General features: G+C 49.2%; 7 protein-coding genes; 5 read left to right on the top strand and 2 right to left on the bottom strand.

Moving 5' to 3' along the window:
• Positions 1 to 247: 247 nt before the first annotated feature.
• FFUJ_03695 (related to dimethylaniline monooxygenase) lies at positions 248 to 1,980 on the top strand (the record flags this gene model as incomplete). XM_023575572.1 has 2 exons in its annotated part: positions 248 to 284; positions 338 to 1,980. The coding sequence occupies 2 exons, from the start codon at positions 248 to 250 to the stop codon at positions 1,978 to 1,980; spliced, it is 1,680 nt and encodes a 559-aa protein (XP_023428733.1).
• Positions 1,981 to 2,894: 914 nt separating this feature from the next.
• On the top strand, positions 2,895 to 5,003 carry FFUJ_03694 (benzoylformate decarboxylase family protein; the record flags this gene model as incomplete). XM_023575571.1 has 5 exons in its annotated part: positions 2,895 to 2,905; positions 3,001 to 3,046; positions 3,125 to 3,247; positions 3,327 to 4,671; positions 4,735 to 5,003. The coding sequence occupies 5 exons, from the start codon at positions 2,895 to 2,897 to the stop codon at positions 5,001 to 5,003; spliced, it is 1,794 nt and encodes a 597-aa protein (XP_023428832.1).
• Positions 5,004 to 5,722: 719 nt separating this feature from the next.
• FFUJ_03693 (related to aldehyde dehydrogenase) lies at positions 5,723 to 7,345 on the top strand (the record flags this gene model as incomplete). XM_023575570.1 has 3 exons in its annotated part: positions 5,723 to 6,237; positions 6,300 to 6,693; positions 6,752 to 7,345. 3 exons carry the CDS (start codon positions 5,723 to 5,725, stop codon positions 7,343 to 7,345), a joined length of 1,503 nt encoding a protein of 500 aa, XP_023428732.1.
• Positions 7,346 to 8,934: 1,589 nt separating this feature from the next.
• FFUJ_03692 (uncharacterized protein) lies at positions 8,935 to 11,349 on the top strand (the record flags this gene model as incomplete). XM_023575569.1 has 3 exons in its annotated part: positions 8,935 to 9,227; positions 9,287 to 10,322; positions 10,381 to 11,349. 3 exons carry the CDS (start codon positions 8,935 to 8,937, stop codon positions 11,347 to 11,349), a joined length of 2,298 nt encoding a protein of 765 aa, XP_023428731.1.
• Positions 11,350 to 11,369: 20 nt separating this feature from the next.
• FFUJ_03691 (probable PAD1-phenylacrylic acid decarboxylase) lies at positions 11,370 to 12,185 on the bottom strand (the record flags this gene model as incomplete). Its single annotated transcript, XM_023575568.1, has 1 exon — positions 11,370 to 12,185. One exon carries the CDS (start codon positions 12,183 to 12,185, stop codon positions 11,370 to 11,372), a length of 816 nt encoding a protein of 271 aa, XP_023428730.1.
• A 488-nt stretch (positions 12,186 to 12,673) lies between these two features.
• FFUJ_03690 (related to 3-octaprenyl-4-hydroxybenzoate carboxy-lyase) lies at positions 12,674 to 14,373 on the top strand (the record flags this gene model as incomplete). XM_023575567.1 has 2 exons in its annotated part: positions 12,674 to 13,774; positions 13,834 to 14,373. The coding sequence occupies 2 exons, from the start codon at positions 12,674 to 12,676 to the stop codon at positions 14,371 to 14,373; spliced, it is 1,641 nt and encodes a 546-aa protein (XP_023428729.1).
• A 498-nt stretch (positions 14,374 to 14,871) lies between these two features.
• FFUJ_03689 (related to 6-hydroxy-D-nicotine oxidase) lies at positions 14,872 to 16,462 on the bottom strand (the record flags this gene model as incomplete). XM_023575566.1 has 3 exons in its annotated part: positions 14,872 to 15,015; positions 15,076 to 15,342; positions 15,404 to 16,462. The coding sequence occupies 3 exons, from the start codon at positions 16,460 to 16,462 to the stop codon at positions 14,872 to 14,874; spliced, it is 1,470 nt and encodes a 489-aa protein (XP_023428728.1).
• Between the last annotated feature and the right edge of the window lie 208 nt (positions 16,463 to 16,670).

Raw genomic sequence — 16,670 nt, 5'->3', positions numbered from 1 at the left:
GATCCATCGGAGTTGTAGCTTCGAGAACCGCTGGGTTATAGCGCGTGTTGGATTGGAGCAGGAGGTCCCAAACGCTGTAACCTGATATTAGAAAAGCTTATCATTGCGTAAAGGAACAGCCGGCCAGTCCATGTTGTAGAAGACGCCCACTTTCTCCAGTCCGTTTGCATTCGTAGTTCCTCTGCCTGTTCACTCTGTCTCTTCTTTCTCACTATATCCAAATTAGTTCCATCTTACACTACCCAACATGTCAGAATCATATGACTTGGTCGTCATTGGCTCTGGTGAGTACAGCTCCATTGCGATGAAAATTCCACACCAACTGAACTAATCACAGGTTGGTTTGGCCTCGGCGCCTCCAAGGCCTACATTGAAACGCACCCTGATGAAAAGGTTGCCATCCTTGAAGCAAATGACTCCATTGGAGGAACATGGTCGGCCAACAGACTGTACCCAGGTCTCAAGTCCAACAACATGATTGGAACCTACGAGTTTCCTGACTTCCCCATGAGCAAAGACATCTACGGCGTGGAGGAGAATGATCACATTCCCGGCAAGGTTCTGCACAAGTATCTCACTGATTATGCCCGCAACCATGGCATACTTGAGAGAACCCAATTCAACAGCACAGTCGGTCAGGTACAGCAGACCGGCGATGACGGCTGGAAGCTTACTGTGACAAGCCCACGGGGTGAGCGTCAAATCGAAGCGAAAAGAATAGTTGTCGCCACTGGCCTCACTTCTACACCCAACATGCCGCACTTTGAAGGGAGCGAGAATTTTGGCAAGCCTCTGTTCCACGCCAAAGAGTTTTGCTCTCGAGCCGATGAGGTCAAGGACGTTAAGAATGCCATTGTGGTCGGTGGTGCCAAATCTGCCTACGATGTTGCATACGCCATGGTTGATGCTGGAGCTCAGGTTGATCTGATCGTCAAGCCCGAGACCAACGGCCCTGTGTGGATTGCGCCTCGCTGGGTAACGCCCCTGAAGGCTCGCATCGACAAGACCTTGACTGTTCGCTTCATGACTTGGTTTGCTCCCTGCCCCTGGGGCCACGAGGATGGCTTCGGTACGATCCGTCGCTTTCTTCATGGTACGGCGTTTGGACGCATAATTGTGCGCTCATTTTGGAGGTCCATGGGTAACGACGTTCTGAGCCAGATCAATTATGATAATCATCCAGAGACCAAGAAATTGAAACCATGGTATGACGTGTTCTGGATCGGCAGTGGTCTCAGCATTCTCAACTTCAACAAGGATTTCTTTGACTTGGTCCGCGATGGCAAGATTCGCGTCCATATCGACAATGTCAAGCGTCTTGAGCCCGGTCATGTTCTTCTAGAGTCCGGGAAGAAGCTCAAGGCAGATAGCATGATCTGTTCTACGGGATGGAAGAAGGAGTCGCTCGTCAAGTTTTCCAATCTCGGCGAGCACGCCTTTGGTCTACCATATGGGCCCAAGGAGCAGGCCCAGATCAACTCTGAGTTTGATGCCCGTGTGAAGAAGCAGTTTCCCCAGCTCAAGCAGCAGCCCAAGCTTCGCTCTCCTCCTCGCCCGAACGCTGAGCCTCTACGGAACTACCGCTTTATAGTCCCTCCTGCTTTTCTTAGCAAACGCAACATTGCTTTTGCTGGTATGATCTCGTCTGTTACAACGGCGGTCTGTGCTTCGATGCAGGGAGTATGGATTTCTGCCTATTTTGACAACAAGTTGGTTCGAGAAAGTAAGTCTCAGGAGGATATTACAAACGAAGTCATGATGCACACCCAGTGGGGCAAATGGCGCTATCCTGCTGGATATGGAGCGAGTCTGCCTGACTTTGTCTTTGAAGGCGTTCCTTATGTTGATATGCTGCTCAAGGACCTTGGAGTCAAGAATCGTCGCAAGCCGTCCTTTTACGCTGAGCTGACATCGCCGTACACTCCTCAAGATTACAATGGCGTCATGGACGAGTACAGGAAGCGTGTGCAGGCTAAATGATTCTATGAAAATATCATTTGTTGGTTACTTATCTCTATATAGTCGAGGAACAGAGAGTTGTCCATTGATGTATCATTTGGTTTCAGTAATTTATGAGCTATCTGTGGCTAGTGAGAACTAGCAATCACCTCTGTCGGTGGATTCTAGTAAGATAATCTACCAGTTATTGACTCGACCTTGTTTAAAGATCGGCCTACTTAGGAGCTTTATGTGAAGCATTTGTATAGAATATTTGCCAGTTGCTGTACCAGAGTGTTTCTCTTCAAGCTTTAGTTAATTGGGATTTTTCATTTGTTCGATCGATGAATCTCGTTGAACTTTCGACAAATGTTGAGCTTTGACTATCAATTGATCAATTAGAGAGGCTCAATAAGAAGTCATATTATGCGCCTTAGAAATAATTGAGATTTGAAGGTACTTCACGTACAACGTAGACAATGACGCTGGCGTAACATCTCACTGCAAGAGGGAGATCCTACCAGCAGACTCCATGTGCAATCTTCACCAGCCTTGAAAGGACGCCGATACCAGTAGTGAGCACCGGATGGCGGGCGCCGAATAAGAACTAGTCTAGCACAATAAAAGTTCAATGCGCGCAAAAGTCGGAACGGACAAGGGATTGGTTCCAGACTTCGGAAGCAACCCGTAGTGCCAATTCAAGTCGGTAGGGGTAACGGCTCGAAGCAATTGTAACCCCGACCGGAAGACTTCCTCCAGCATACGTCGTGTTCTAGGGTTATCCATTCTCCTTACTGATCGGGTTAATATATGCCGACTGGACATCAAAACACCATGTTTCATTATATACAACTGCCAGCCGTAGTCCATGTTGCATGTAAGCGTCAGCTATAGTTAACCTCTACTTGTCGTCATATTACCTCTCGCATTGAATCTTGGTCTTATTTCGTCTAGCCATGGCACGCCTGTATGTATGAATTGGTCTATCGTAGACATCATTTCTGGGCCTGCTTTTACTCAGCTGTGGAACTTTACGATCGTGGCTAACTTAATGCGTTACAGAACAACATATTCTGCGTCTTTTGCCTTCTTTGAAGCCCTTTATGAGGTAAGACATTGCTGTGTTGGCATTATTTGCAATTTTTCAGTCAAACAACATTGGGCTGATTGAGTTGCTGTGCTGTAGGCTGGTGTTCGCTATGTCTTTGCCAACTTAGGATCAGATCACCCTGCCATTATGGAGGCGCTTGCAAAGGCAAGAGAGCTAGACGACGTCAAGTTCCCCACGGTCATCACATGTCCCCATGAGGTATGTATTGCGATTCCTGTCTCGAGACATATCAATACCTCGCCCGGGAAACAAATTCGTTCTAACCGGTAGATGTTAGTTCGTGGCTATGTCAATGGCTGATGGATTCGCGCGTGTCACTGGCACGCCCCAATGTGTGCTCGTACATGTCGACGTGGGGACCCAGATGCTAGGATGTGCTATGCATAACGCCTCCTGCTCTCGTACTCCTGTTTTTGTCTTTGCCGGACTCTCCCCATTTACCCTCGAGGGTGAGATGAGGGGTTCGCGCACTGAGCATATTCACTGGCTACAGGATGCGCACGACCAGAGAGCTATTGTTGCTCAGTACTGCCGCTATGCTGGAGAGTTCAAGACCGGCAAGAACATCAAGCAGCTGACCAGCCGGGCTCTCCAGTTTGCGACAAGTGATGTTCCCGGCCCTGTTTACATGGTCGGCGCGCGGGAAGTCATGGAAGAGGATATCCCCGCCTACTCTCTGAAGCAGGAGGAATGGCAGCCTGTTGTGCCTGCTGCCCTTCCACATCCAGAGTTGGAGATCATCATCAATACCCTGGCTGAAGCAGAGTCACCACTGATTCTGATCGGGTACTCTGGTCGCAATACTTCCACAGTACCAGAGCTTGTCACGCTCGTGGAAAGCATTCCTGGAGTCCGAGTTCTTGATGCTATGGGCAGTTCACTATCTTTCCCTTTTGGTCATCGCGCGTCAGTCGGTGTCCGTATTGGAGGGCATCCGGCTATCGAGAAGGCCGACGTTATCTTAATTCTCGACTGCGACGTGACTTGGATCCCTACCAAGTGCAAGCCGCGAGAGGACGCCAAAATCCTCCACATTGACCTGGATCCGCTAAAGTCCAATATGCCCCTGTATTACATTCCTGCTACTCGACGTTATCGTGCTGACGTTGGTGTTGCCCTTAAGCAACTCAATGAATACGTACGTGCGAGTGATAAGTACTCCAAATTGCCCAGCCAGGAGCCATACATCTCACGCTGGAACAGCTTGGCTGAAGAGCACAAAGAACTCCTCGCCCAGGCCGCACAAGCTGCTGCTCGCCCCGAAGACGCAGCCTCATCTCCAAGCACATCGTATCTCTGCGCGCAACTGCGACGGCATTGCCCCAAGGATACTATCTGGTGTCACGAGACTATCACTAACGCGCCTTTCATCCATGAACAGCTGCAGGTAGATGAGCCTGGCCATATCCTCGGCAACGGTGGAGGTGGTCTGGGCTGGTCTGGTGGTGCCAGCTTAGGCGTCAAACTGGCCTCTGACTATCTAGCTGGAGGAGAGGGCAAAGGCAACTTTGTCACTCAAATTGTCGGTGACGGTACTTATTTGTTTGGTGTCCCAGGCACAGTATATTGGGTTGCTAGCAGATATAGGATTTCCACTCTCACAATAGTGTTGAGCAACAAAGGTAAGCACACGATGAAGGAACAAAATATGACTCGAAAGTTCTCTAACAATGAGGTCTTTATAGGATGGAATGCCCCTCGGGTCTCCATGGAGCTTGTCCACCCGACAGGCTACGGGTCCAGGATTAACAATAAGGACCTCAACATCTCATTCGACCCAACACCTGACTTTTCGGGGATTGCGAAAGCCGCATCTGGCAACAAAGCATGGGCTGCTGTCATTGACTCCGTCGAGGATCTAGATAGACTGTTACCCGAGGCTGTGCAGCAGGTCAAGAGTGGTGTTTCTGCTATTTTGGAGGTTCGCCTTAAGGGATCGTGGGATAAGCCGTAGACAGTAACGTTCAATGAATTTATGCTCAACTCAGTAAAGAATTGTTTTTCTCAGTCTTACCCTAAACGGCTGTGATGATCTTTATGCCAAGAGATAAGATGGTTAGAACTTCAAGTTGGCCTGAACCTCCTCCACCAATCTTTTAGCCACTATCGATGTCTGTATCTAGATGCCACGGTCCATTCGACTCGTTATGCCATCCCCTGCTAGTCCCACCACCGCAGCCGTCACACTCGGCCAGGAGCATGCACCAAGAGCCCAAGCCATGTCCATCTCCCTCGACAACGACATTCAGAGAGAGATGGCCCCCTGATAGTCCAGCGACCATCCGGTCTAGATTGACAAGGCCGCTGAGATAGGAAGGCATCTCTCAAACGGCTAAATTCCGAACTCTGTGCCGCTCTTAAGATTTCCGGGGTAGCTCACGCTAATGCATGCCGTTTGCCCGTCCTCGATTCCGATACGCTAACGTATCTAGGATCCGACCGGCCTCCACCAGGGATCGGAGCTGCGCCACCCATGTTTGGCAATCGCCTATGAATAATCACATGTGAGTATGACCATTATGGCCGTTTACACGTGTATACAGTCTACGGCGTATGACGGTTCTCCACTCCACTTCATATTAACTGAGCGAATTTACCATCGAAGCAAACGAGATTGACATTGATCTTGACAAGTGCTTCAGTAGAGCCATTTTTACCTGTAGTTCACATATCATGAATCGCTTCCTTACATCAGGGCGCATGATGCGCAGCGCCAGGTCCCCCTTGTCACGAAACTTCTCCACCAGCAAGACCATTCCTCTCATCATCAACGGCAAGGATATCGTAACAGACAAGACCTTCCAAGCCATAAGCCCGCTCAACAACGAGGTAATCTGGAACTGTTCTGCCGTTTCGCAAAATCACATCCATGAAGCCGTCTCTACTGCAAACGCGGCGTTTCCTGCCTGGTCCAAGACCAAACCCTCTCACCGACGCGACATCTTCCTGTCAGCTGCCAACATCATGGAGAAGCGGAGAGAGGAGCTGCTTCACTACCTACACCAGGAGATGGGAGCAGGCGTTGATTTCCAAAATTTCATTCTTGGACTTGCCATTGAGGGCTTGAAGGATACTGCTGGAAGAATTGCCGGCGCTGTTACTGGTAGTCTTCCAGAGTCCATTCATGAAGGGATGCGTGCCATGATCCTCAAGAGGCCCTATGGTGTGAACCTTGGTATTGCCCCATGGTAAGTACCCACCTCGCCTGTGTTCTGACATATGAGTTGCTAGTAAACTGACTCTCGTGCAGGAACGCACCATTTCACCTTGGTCTACGTTCCATCACGTTTCCCCTGGCTACTGGCAACACAGCCATTCTCAAGGGAGCGGAGCTGACTCCAGCCTGCTACTGGGCCATCGCTGATGTGTTGCGTGAGGCTGGTCTCCCTGATGGCTGCCTTAACCTAGTGTTCCACCGGGCACAAGAAGCTCCTAGCGTGATAGAGAGCCTTGTGAGTCATCCTGACATGAAGAAAATCAACTTCACTGGAAGTAGCGGCGTCGGTGCTATCATCTCATCCATTGCTGGTAAACACTTGAAGCCAGTGGTCATGGAACTTGGTGGTAAGGCCAGCTCCATTGTATTGAAGGATGCAGATCTTACCAAGGCTGCCGAAAACTGTGCAAGGGGCGCCTTTTTTAACGTGGGTTAAAAGCTTTCATCTCTTCCATATCTCGCCAGGCCGCTGACCTCAATTCAAGGCTGGACAAGTCTGCATGGCTACAGAACGCATCTTGGTGCACTCCTCCATCGCCACTGAGTTCCAAAATGTCCTGGCTAAAACAGTCAACGCAATGTTTGGGTCTCAGGAGGACACTCCAGTTCTCATCACGTCTGCCGCCGCCAAGAAGAACAGGGCTCTTGTCAAGGATGCCATCTCTAAGGGTGCAAAGCCTCTCGATATGTTCAACACGGACCTAGATGCCAATACTGTCGATACCAAGATGCGTCCCGTTGTACTTACCAACATGTCAACGTCAATGGACTTATATCGCCAGGAGTCGTTTGGACCAAGCGTCTCGTGGTTCACCTTTGACACAGAGGACGAGGCTATCAAACTAGCTAATGACACTGACTATGGCCTTTCAGCATCGATCTATACTGAAGATCTGGGAACTGCTTTCCGTGTCGCTGAGCAGCTAGACTCAGGCGCAGTGCATATCAATTCTATGACAGTGCATGATGAGTTTGCCCTGCCGCATGGAGGTGTTAAGAAGAGTGGTTTTGGTCGGTTTAACGGATACCAAGGGTTGGATGAGTTTTTGTACTGCAAGACAGTAACTTGGATGGAGTAGCGGATTTACAGGAGCGCAGTAGCTTACTACAGATCTGGAAAGCTACTGCAGCCTGCCTTAGGCTGTAATCATCTAGGGGAAGGGTAACAGACAATGGTAGCTGTAATTGACTAGCTAATTGCAATAAAGTAAGCCTGAGCTTTTAGGCGCCTTTTGATTAGCTCGCCTATTCGGACTTTGGATTTCCCGACCGATATACTATTTTTAGTATTGTTTTACCTCAACTTACCCTACAGTTTCTCTAGCACTTGGGATTTTATGAATGATATTACAATATATTAACTAATGAAACCAGTATCTAACAGATCGACTACTCATTATACACGGGCTTTAATGTTGAAAATAGATACCAAGCTCCAGACATTGTAAACACTAAACTCTCGTATTAAGATATAATCACCCTCAAAAAAGCTGCTAGACACAGCTCAACCGCACCAGGCATGGACTCTAAACGCAGACACCTGTAGTACAAACTATAAGAGTGACAAATAGATAAATCTCTGCTCTATCGTTTGCAATGTCAGAAAAGATCATCCTGCCTCGCTTTCCTCCGGTCCTATGTCTTCTGTCCCTCATCGACATTATCTTGCCTCGCCAAGCTCGCGTAAAGCCAAGCGCGTTCCGGAACAGGGGAGTTTTAGCTTCCTTCGTCAGTGCCCCACTAGTTTCCGACATCATTCCAACATCAATCCGGCCCTAACTCTTGAGATTGGTAATATTGTGGATCTTTCTTTCCGTAGCTTGAAACTGCCTCTCATTTGTTCATACGCGCACCACAGTGATTCTTAATCCCCTTAATCTGCAGGAGCGAACAGGCGCATAGATATAAGCGGCATTTGCAGATAGCCCTTCAAGTTATTACCACTATGTAAGTTAGAACTTACCTAGCAGAAGAGATCAATGATTATACAACCTAATTAAATGGATGAATGATATCAGGTAGTACTTATCCAAAAAGGCCCTTGAGTTAGCTCTTCTGGCAAGTCACAAGATTAGATGCAGTCCAAAGGCTGCGGCTCGGCTATTCTCGTCGCCCTGAACTTTGTTTATCTTTGGGGGGGTCACATCCAGTGGATTAACTCAACCATTGGTCTCTGATTAGTTATCTGAGTCGCGCAGCGTGGGATCCCTTATCTTCACCCCTTGCTTCCCCCAGCCAGCTAAGGTCAGTAGGTTCAAGGGCCACTTTTTCCCCGCGTTTTGGCAATTTAGTGTAGAGTACGAATCTCATTGTGGCCGAGTGTTAGTGCTCAAGTCATAGATCCACTGTTACTGCCGCTGAACATTGCTGATTTAACCAATGGTAGTATAGTATTATAGGTAGTCTAGTAATATTCGAGACCTAGGTGAGATGTACTCCGTATGAAGTTTCGTATCTAAGGATTTATGAGCTGTAGCCAGACTAACCTTGGTATAAAGATCGCTTGCAGTGCAGTTGTCTTGCTTGCGCCACTGTTCGCCGTGTCAAATTCTGGCCAGGCTTTGTGATTTAATTCCCTTCCCCAGATAAGTCATCCTGCTTTGTCTCATTTACCACTACCTAATCTTTCCTGTGGTCTGCTGCTCACCGCCATTGCTGCCAAACCAACATGAGTCAAAACCAGTCAGCCAAACGGTTAGCAGCTTCAAAAGGTGAAAGTGAAAGCACAGGCAAGAAGCGAGTGCGGTATGCCACACGAGCATGCGACGCATGCCGTAAGCGCAAGGGCCGATGCAGCGGCAGATATCCCTGCGAACACTGCGTCGGTCGCAATCAGCAGTGCGTGTATACCCTGCCAACCAATGATTGGCGTGATGCGAATCCGGCCCAGCTGCAGGATGACCAGGTGAGACGGCAGCTTGAGCCGCATCTTTCGCAAGAACAGCAACCCTACAGCGATACGTAAGAGACACCTGTGAGGTTGAAAGGCTTGGTGTTTGTTTTACTGAAGTTTGCAGCAGAAATCAGACGGCATCGCTAGGAAGTCTTTTAGCAAATCTCCAGCAACAAGTTGAATCTCTGGCGGCACAAGTGAGGCAAAACAATACAGAGAAGAACATGGCTCCTCAATCTCTTTACACGGCATCGAGCCAGACGCTGGTAGATCCGGATCTTCAAGTGTCTCAGTCTTTAATAACACCTCCTGTCGTCGGGACCAAGGAAGCTCGCCGGAACAGTAAGTTCTACGGGCCAACAAGTCCAGATTACAGCTTCAACCTTGCCCAGAGCAAGTTATTGAACGTTGCCACTTCCAAGGCGGAGAAGCAACTTCCTCTCAGCATCGAAGAGAACCAATCTGATGATGAGGATGTGGAGATCGATCAATTTGGGAACCTTAACCGACCTACTCAGCTGCAGATATCGTCGTTGCCACGGCAGCAGAGATTACTGCTGTTTAGAAACATTCTTAGCTCCAGGGAGGTCAACTCTCTTCTTATCGTCTTCCAAGAGACGATATGCGAGTACCATCCCATTGTTGATGCTCCGTCGCTCGTCAAAACGGTGGAATATTGGTATTCCAAGCAAACCTCGTCGAATAACTGCATCCTGTCAGCTGTGGATGAAGAGGATCTCATTGTCGTCAATCTTGCTATTGCTGTGTCTCTTTGTGTAGAGTCAACGCTACCTGGATCCGAGTCATTGCGAATTGCTGAGACTCTTTACCTGAGTTGCAGGGAACTCATCAACGCAAAGATTGTGTCACCAATGCCAACCATCAAGCATATAGTAATCATCCTTTTAGTAGGACTACTTCACTACTATAAGAACATGCCCCGGTATGCCTGGCGTATGTGTGGGCTTGCTGGTCGGACCTTTATGGAGTCTGGTCTGCACAACACCGATGTGTTACGGCATGTTGTGAAAACGGATGCCGATCTTGAAGAACATGCTGTCATTGTCAGCACAATTCAGGTTCTTGACCGGCAATGGAGCGCATCTACAGGATTGCCGACAAACTTCAGTAACTGGGAATTTGACACTGATTTACGACAAAGGGTAAATGATCATTCCTGTTCAATAACTAGACTTACTGACTAACTAATGTGGCCTGTAGCTCAAAAACCCGTACCTAATGGCCATGACAGCCTTCACTGCCATCAGTGATAAATTCAGCGAGCCCATAATACGAGGCGCCAAGGGAACCTGTTGTGAAGACAATGACGATTTTGAATTTATGAACTTCCAGATCGAGCAATGGCGAAAGAAATCGGTGGGAAAGTTTGACTTTGGGCCATTGCAGAATATGGAACATGCGAATGCGACGATTCCTCCAGCTTGGGCCATACTCCTACATCTTCGTGCCCACGCCGTTCGCGGAATTCTCCTTCGACCATTTTTCTTCCCAAACGTGCCAAGTGCCGTCAGTCAACGTAGCATTGAGCCCGGCGTCGAATTGGTGAACTGCATCGTTGACACGCTGACGCGGCCCAACCGGTACACTGATGTCTATCAGAAACAACACCCACCGTTTCAGCATATCCTAGCTGCTGGCTGTGCGTTGTTGTTTCTCATGCTGGCATATGTTCAGGGAAATCGTGACAACGTCAGCGATGCTCTCCCTACCAACTTCTTCGAGCAGGCAAAGAGAAACTTTGAGAACGCGTACTTGCTGTCAAGTACATACAGCAAGTTCTCGCGAGCTGCGAGGAGGTTGCAACGACGCCTCGGGGGTATGAGGGATTTACTCGTGCAAATGGGCGTTGTAGGTGCTGATGAGTACCCTGTGCAGGAAGCTCAGAACCATCAGTGCACAGCCACGGGCATGACAGCTCAGAACATGCAGCAAAATGGGAATATGTCTGTGAACGTACCCGCATCACAAGAGACTCAGCCAATGAGAATTTCGAGAGGAAACGAGGAGCTACTTGACTCAGCATTCTTGGACATGGAGAACGAGTTACCATTTGCTATCAATTCTCCAGCTTCCTCTGACTCGATGCCCTGGTTTGGATCTGGTCAGTTTCCAATGTCTATGGACAAATGGCCCACTCTTAGTCCGGGTTCACTTCTATGGCAGTCTTGAACAAGTAGATTATAATGGAACTAGGCATGGGTTGCTTTATTAGCCTGTGCTGGTCTTACTACTGACTTGTTCTGCTTGAATCCGTCCCATCTCTCAAATCCATCTGTGTGAATTCCCATCAAGTCCAACATGCGGCCCACGCTCTGATCAACTACATCCTCCAGACTGTCAGGGTTAGTGTAGAATGCGGGAACTGGCGGAAATATGATAGCCCCAGCTCGCCGTAGGAACAGCATATTGTCCAAGTGGACATCACTCAACGGTGTCTCTCGCACAGCCATGAGTAATCTTCTGTTCTCCTTCAAGGTCACATCTGCCGCCCGGGATATCAGGTCATCACAGTAGCCGCTTCTTACAGCTGCGAGTGTCTTCATACTGCAGGGGACAATGACCATACCATCGTGCTGGAATGAACCTGATGCGATGGGGGCTGAAACGTCTCTTGCAGTGTAATTGGCATATGCCAGTGAACGAATCTGCTCTTCAGTCATGGTCGTCTCGTACTTAAGAGTCGCCAGCGCCCATTTACTAATGACAACGTGCGTCTCTATGCCAAGTTGACGCAGGAGCCTCAGCAGAGCGATGGCGTATGGTGCTCCTGTGGCTCCGGTGATCCCCACAACAATGCGACGAGGGCGAGATGGCGCTTGTTGAATAGAGGATGGGATGAAAGTTGTCAATGGGTTCAATGGTTTGCTTGGAACAGTGAAACTGCGCCCGGATGTTTGCTTTGGGTGAGGGAAAAGAGGGCTCTGGCGTTGTTGATACTGTAACCCACGAGCAGATAATAGCTTCGAAGGCGAATGAATGCGCAGGAACTGAGTAGGTTTCCTCATAGTTGGATCAGAATTAAATTGATAAAAGTAGCTGAGATGACTTGCATGAGGGACTGCCAGGAGCCGTTAACAACTATGTACGGCGTGGCAATCGAGAAATTGTACTAAAGGCGTCTTGATTCCGCACAATATCGCCCCACGCGGTGGCTTAAAGGTATCTAGAGCTGAACGGCCGATATTCTGTGAAGAACCCAAGGAATGATCCTGACGCGCTGAGTCGGCCGCTGGCGTTGTCAATTCCAGTGGCTCGCTCGCTCGCGATTGTGCCTCTTCGGAGGATTCCGCAGTGTCCGAACTCATTCCTAACTTAGCGTTCGGCCGCTAGACTTCAGTGCTAAACATCCGCTGTAACTAGACGGACGGCTTAGGGCCAGTGATGGAGGCGACGGCGATGTCATTCAAATGGATGATAATGTTACCAATTGAATGGTGACTGGATGCTTCTGAGTAATTGAGTATCTCAACATCAAACTGTCCTTCTGAGCGCAATGCTACAAGCACCGAGTAAGCTGCGGCTGCTGTCCCCAAGAGGCCTAAGCAAAAGTCTAATGGAGCGAGGACGTATCGCTGGCGCTCTGCCATCCAGCAAAAAATACAGCACCTCTCAAAATGCTGATGGGCCAGACCCCCAAGAGGCGCAACTCGACTATCGCAAATTCCTAGACATCCTACGCCACGACAACGATTTAGTTGAAATCAACACCGAAGTTGACCCTCATTTAGAACTCGGCGCAATTATCCGACGTGTCAGCGAAGTCAATGACAAAGCCCCTCTCTTCAACAACATAAAGGGTGCGCGCGACGGTCTGTGGCGTGTCGCGGGCAACGCAGCCAGTCTTCGGCCGAACGAGAAGGACAGATATGGCCGAATAGCTAGGAGTCTTGGACTGGAGCCTACTGCCAGTTGGAAGGAGATATGCCACAGATGGCAATCGGGCAAGAGGACTAAAGTTCTGCCTCCCAATGTGCTCCCATCGGGCCCATGCAAAGACAACAGGATTATGGGAGACAAGGTTGATCTCACCACTCTACCTGTGCCTTATCTTCACACTGGCGATGGAGGCAAGTACATCCAAACATATGGTGTACATGTCCTTCAAATGCCTGATGGAAGTTGGACGAACTGGTCAATCTTCCGCGGAATGGTCTACGATCAGAATCGTATAGTCTGCCTTGTCGGAGGCGGCCAGCACAATTCTATGATCCGCGATGCCTGGTTAGCAGCGGGCAGAAAGGAAGTTCCCTGGGCCTTGGCCTTTGGTGTTCCCCCGGCTGCATCATTAGCAGCTGCCATGCCAGTACCGGAGGGTGTTTCTGAAGCTGAATATGTTGGCGCATTAGTCGGCAAACCGCTTGATCTTGTCAAATGCGAGCTTAATAATCTCCTTGTACCTGCCAACTCCGAGATTGTCTTCGAGGGCACACTTTCGCTGACGGACAAGGCGTATGAAGGTCCCTTTGAGGATTACATGGGAGTCATCTTCGAGGGGGATCGACGAATGCAGCCTCTCTTCACTGTCGACGCCATCACATATCGGAATGATGCTATCATGCCTGTGTCGGTCCCGGGCCGTATCACAGATGAATCGGTGAGACCCTTCCCTCCAGTTAGCCTCCGTTATGGCTACTAACCTGTGACACCCTACAGCACACAACAGCAGCACTTGCATCTGCCGAACTTCTCGAGCTGTTACAGCGCGAAGGACTTCCTATCAAAGAGGCCAATTGTCCCCTCGAGACATACGCCACATGGTGTGCGCTACAAGTTGACACAGAGAAACTGGGAGACATGGAAACCGGTTCGGCCGAGCTGTGCAAGAGAATAGGTGACCTTGCATTCAAGGACAAGAGCTGTTTGCTTATCAACCGTATCATCTTAGTTGGAGACGACGTTGACGTTTTTGACTGGAATGATATCATGTGGGCTCTAGTCACTCGATGTCGTCCTGGCAAGGACGAGACTTTGTTCGAGGAGGTTAGAGGCCACCCAATTACGCCTTACATGTCTCACGGGCCACACGGCAATCCAACTAAGGGCGGTAAGGTTATTTCAGACTGTTTGATGCCGATTGAATATCAGGGAAAGAGGAACTTCAGGGAATGTAGTTTCGTTAAGTCGTACCCGGAAGACATAAAGAGCAAGGTGCGGGCAGGATGGGAGGGGATGGGCTTCACTGTGCAGTCCTAAGATACGGGTCTAGGTAGAGCATCTTGGAACTTTACAGATGTATTTGTATTCGTTGCCACAATCAGATACAAGCTTATGTAGTGAGATCATGAGAACATGTGCAAGATCTTCGTAGATCTTCGTCAAGTCAACCATAATTGCTAGGGCACCTCGAAGTCTGGATCGCTGCTAGTTAAAGATCTTGTCAGCACATTCGTAGTTCGGTGACATCGATGCGCAATGGTCAATGGAGGCTTGCAGTGACGAAGTGGTGCGTCACATGGTGCCTATATGTAAGCTCACATATGAAAATGTCCTGATTGATGCGGGAGAATGCATGTTTGGCTTATTTACATTGGATGATGTGGCATTGGTGCACCTAGGGACTCGCAATGATATCCAAAATACGCGGTCAAGTAGGCCCAGGCTAGCCCAGCTTCTGGAATGTGGGGGAAATCAGGAAAGATCACGACTTTATTGCAACAGGCTATACTAAATGACCTCCCTATAGTCTACACTTTACAGTCTTGACTTATTTTGTAGCTTGTTAATCTTCTCCGACGTCTTCACAAAGGCCTTGTAGGTAGGGAACAGCTCCTTTGGGTCGTATTTCTCACGAATACGAAGGAATTTGGCCAAGGCAGTATCACTCATGACCTTGGACTATAAGAAGAGAACAACACGTCAGCAAATGATTGAACTTGGGTGCTTGGTACTGCTCACATTGGCATCTTCACAGTTGATATCGATATCGGTGATGTATTGGCCCACAGCAACAGGGAAAGCCTGTCTGTAATAGTCACGCATGGGCTGCATGATGGCGGGCTCAAGCTTGGGGTCGGTCCAGCCAGTGAGTGTTGAGATATACAGATCTTGAGGCAGACTCAAGCAGGCGTCGTCCTCATCTGGCTTGATGTCGCAGTGGCAGATGAAGACAGAAGAGACACGGGTCGGCAGTTTTAGCATGGCAGGTCGAATACCTTCGAGGAGCTGCAGTTGGACAAGAATGGTTAGTGTTCTGTACCACGTTTACTTCTGGAGATACACTTACTCGAGCTAAAGGAACATCTGGATCGTTCATGATGCTGTTGATAGACCAGCGCTCTTGACCGGCGTTACCTAGGAAAGTACGCTTGCGGGCAAACACCTCCTCAAATGTTCGCACCTGGACAGGCTTTGACTCGATGAGAAAGTCAGCAACCTCTGGTGTAATCCTATCGTATGCGCTGAGCAGAGTGCGGGCTTCTCTTTGCGTATCGGTATAGCAAAGATTGTTTAGAGTGAGAACAAGTGTCGCGTTGGGAGGAACGTCATCTGTGGTGTAGGCCTGATCATACTTCTCACGGTAGTCGATGGTCAGGTTCAAATCAGTGCCATACTTGGGAGTATCTCGGCCCCGCTCAATAGCCCAACTCATCAAAGCCATGTAGTTGTCATCGTTGATCACAAACTTGAGGGTCTTCTCCCACATGGTAGATCTCTCAATTGTGCGACCCCAGAAGCGTGTGACTACAGCGAAGAAGCCCATGCCACTACCGCGAGCTGCCCAGAAGAGATCCTGGTTCTCGGTACGGCTAGCGATGAGCGTGCGGCCATCAGGAACAACCATCTCGATCTTGGTGATCCATGTTTGGTTCGTCGCGCCCCAGCCTCGAACAAACCAGCCTTGGCCACCAGCCAGCATGAAGCCTGCTGATCCAACAGTAGGAGCGTGGCCATGGGGGAAGAAGCGGTTGACTTCCTTTAGCTTGGCAGCGAGTTCCTCGACTCGAGAGGAGGGACCGAAGCAGATCTCCTTGGTGACCGGGTCATAGTCGATGCGGCGGTTCAGATTGACCGCATCTATGAGGATGCCGCCGTGCCAAAGGGCAGGAAAATGGAAGATGTGACCCGAAGACCGAACGCCAATGGGTACACCAAGCTCGGTTGCACGTGCAAGAGCCTTGGCCACTTCAGCAGGTGTCTCGGGAATGTGAATCTCAGCAGGAAAACGTTCAATCTTGTGGGCAGTGGGGTTCATTCGTCGGCATTTCTCGTAATCTGGGTCCCCTTGAATCAGGACCTTCTTGGAGTATTTGGGAGTAGTGGTGTAAAAGCGATCGTCTGACATGATGCTAGATTTGTGTGATGGTAAGATTAGATGAATTATGACTGAAGTAGGGGCAATGATATGGTGGTGGGATATCCGATATCAGAGTCAGCGACAGGAACATTTGTATTGAACTGTCGCGACTACTTCCCCGTATGTTTCTCCGTGAACCGTTAATCGTAAATCCCGTGCCGTCTCATCTCCTTCATCGTTTACAGGATAATCCACT

This window comes from Fusarium fujikuroi, chromosome FFUJ_chr03 (assembly GCF_900079805.1).
Source record: "Fusarium fujikuroi IMI 58289 draft genome, chromosome FFUJ_chr03".
Lineage (NCBI taxonomy): Eukaryota > Fungi > Ascomycota > Sordariomycetes > Hypocreales > Nectriaceae > Fusarium > Fusarium fujikuroi.
Note: the sequence above shows the minus strand (reverse complement) of the source record. Positions and strands in the feature narration are given on the sequence as shown.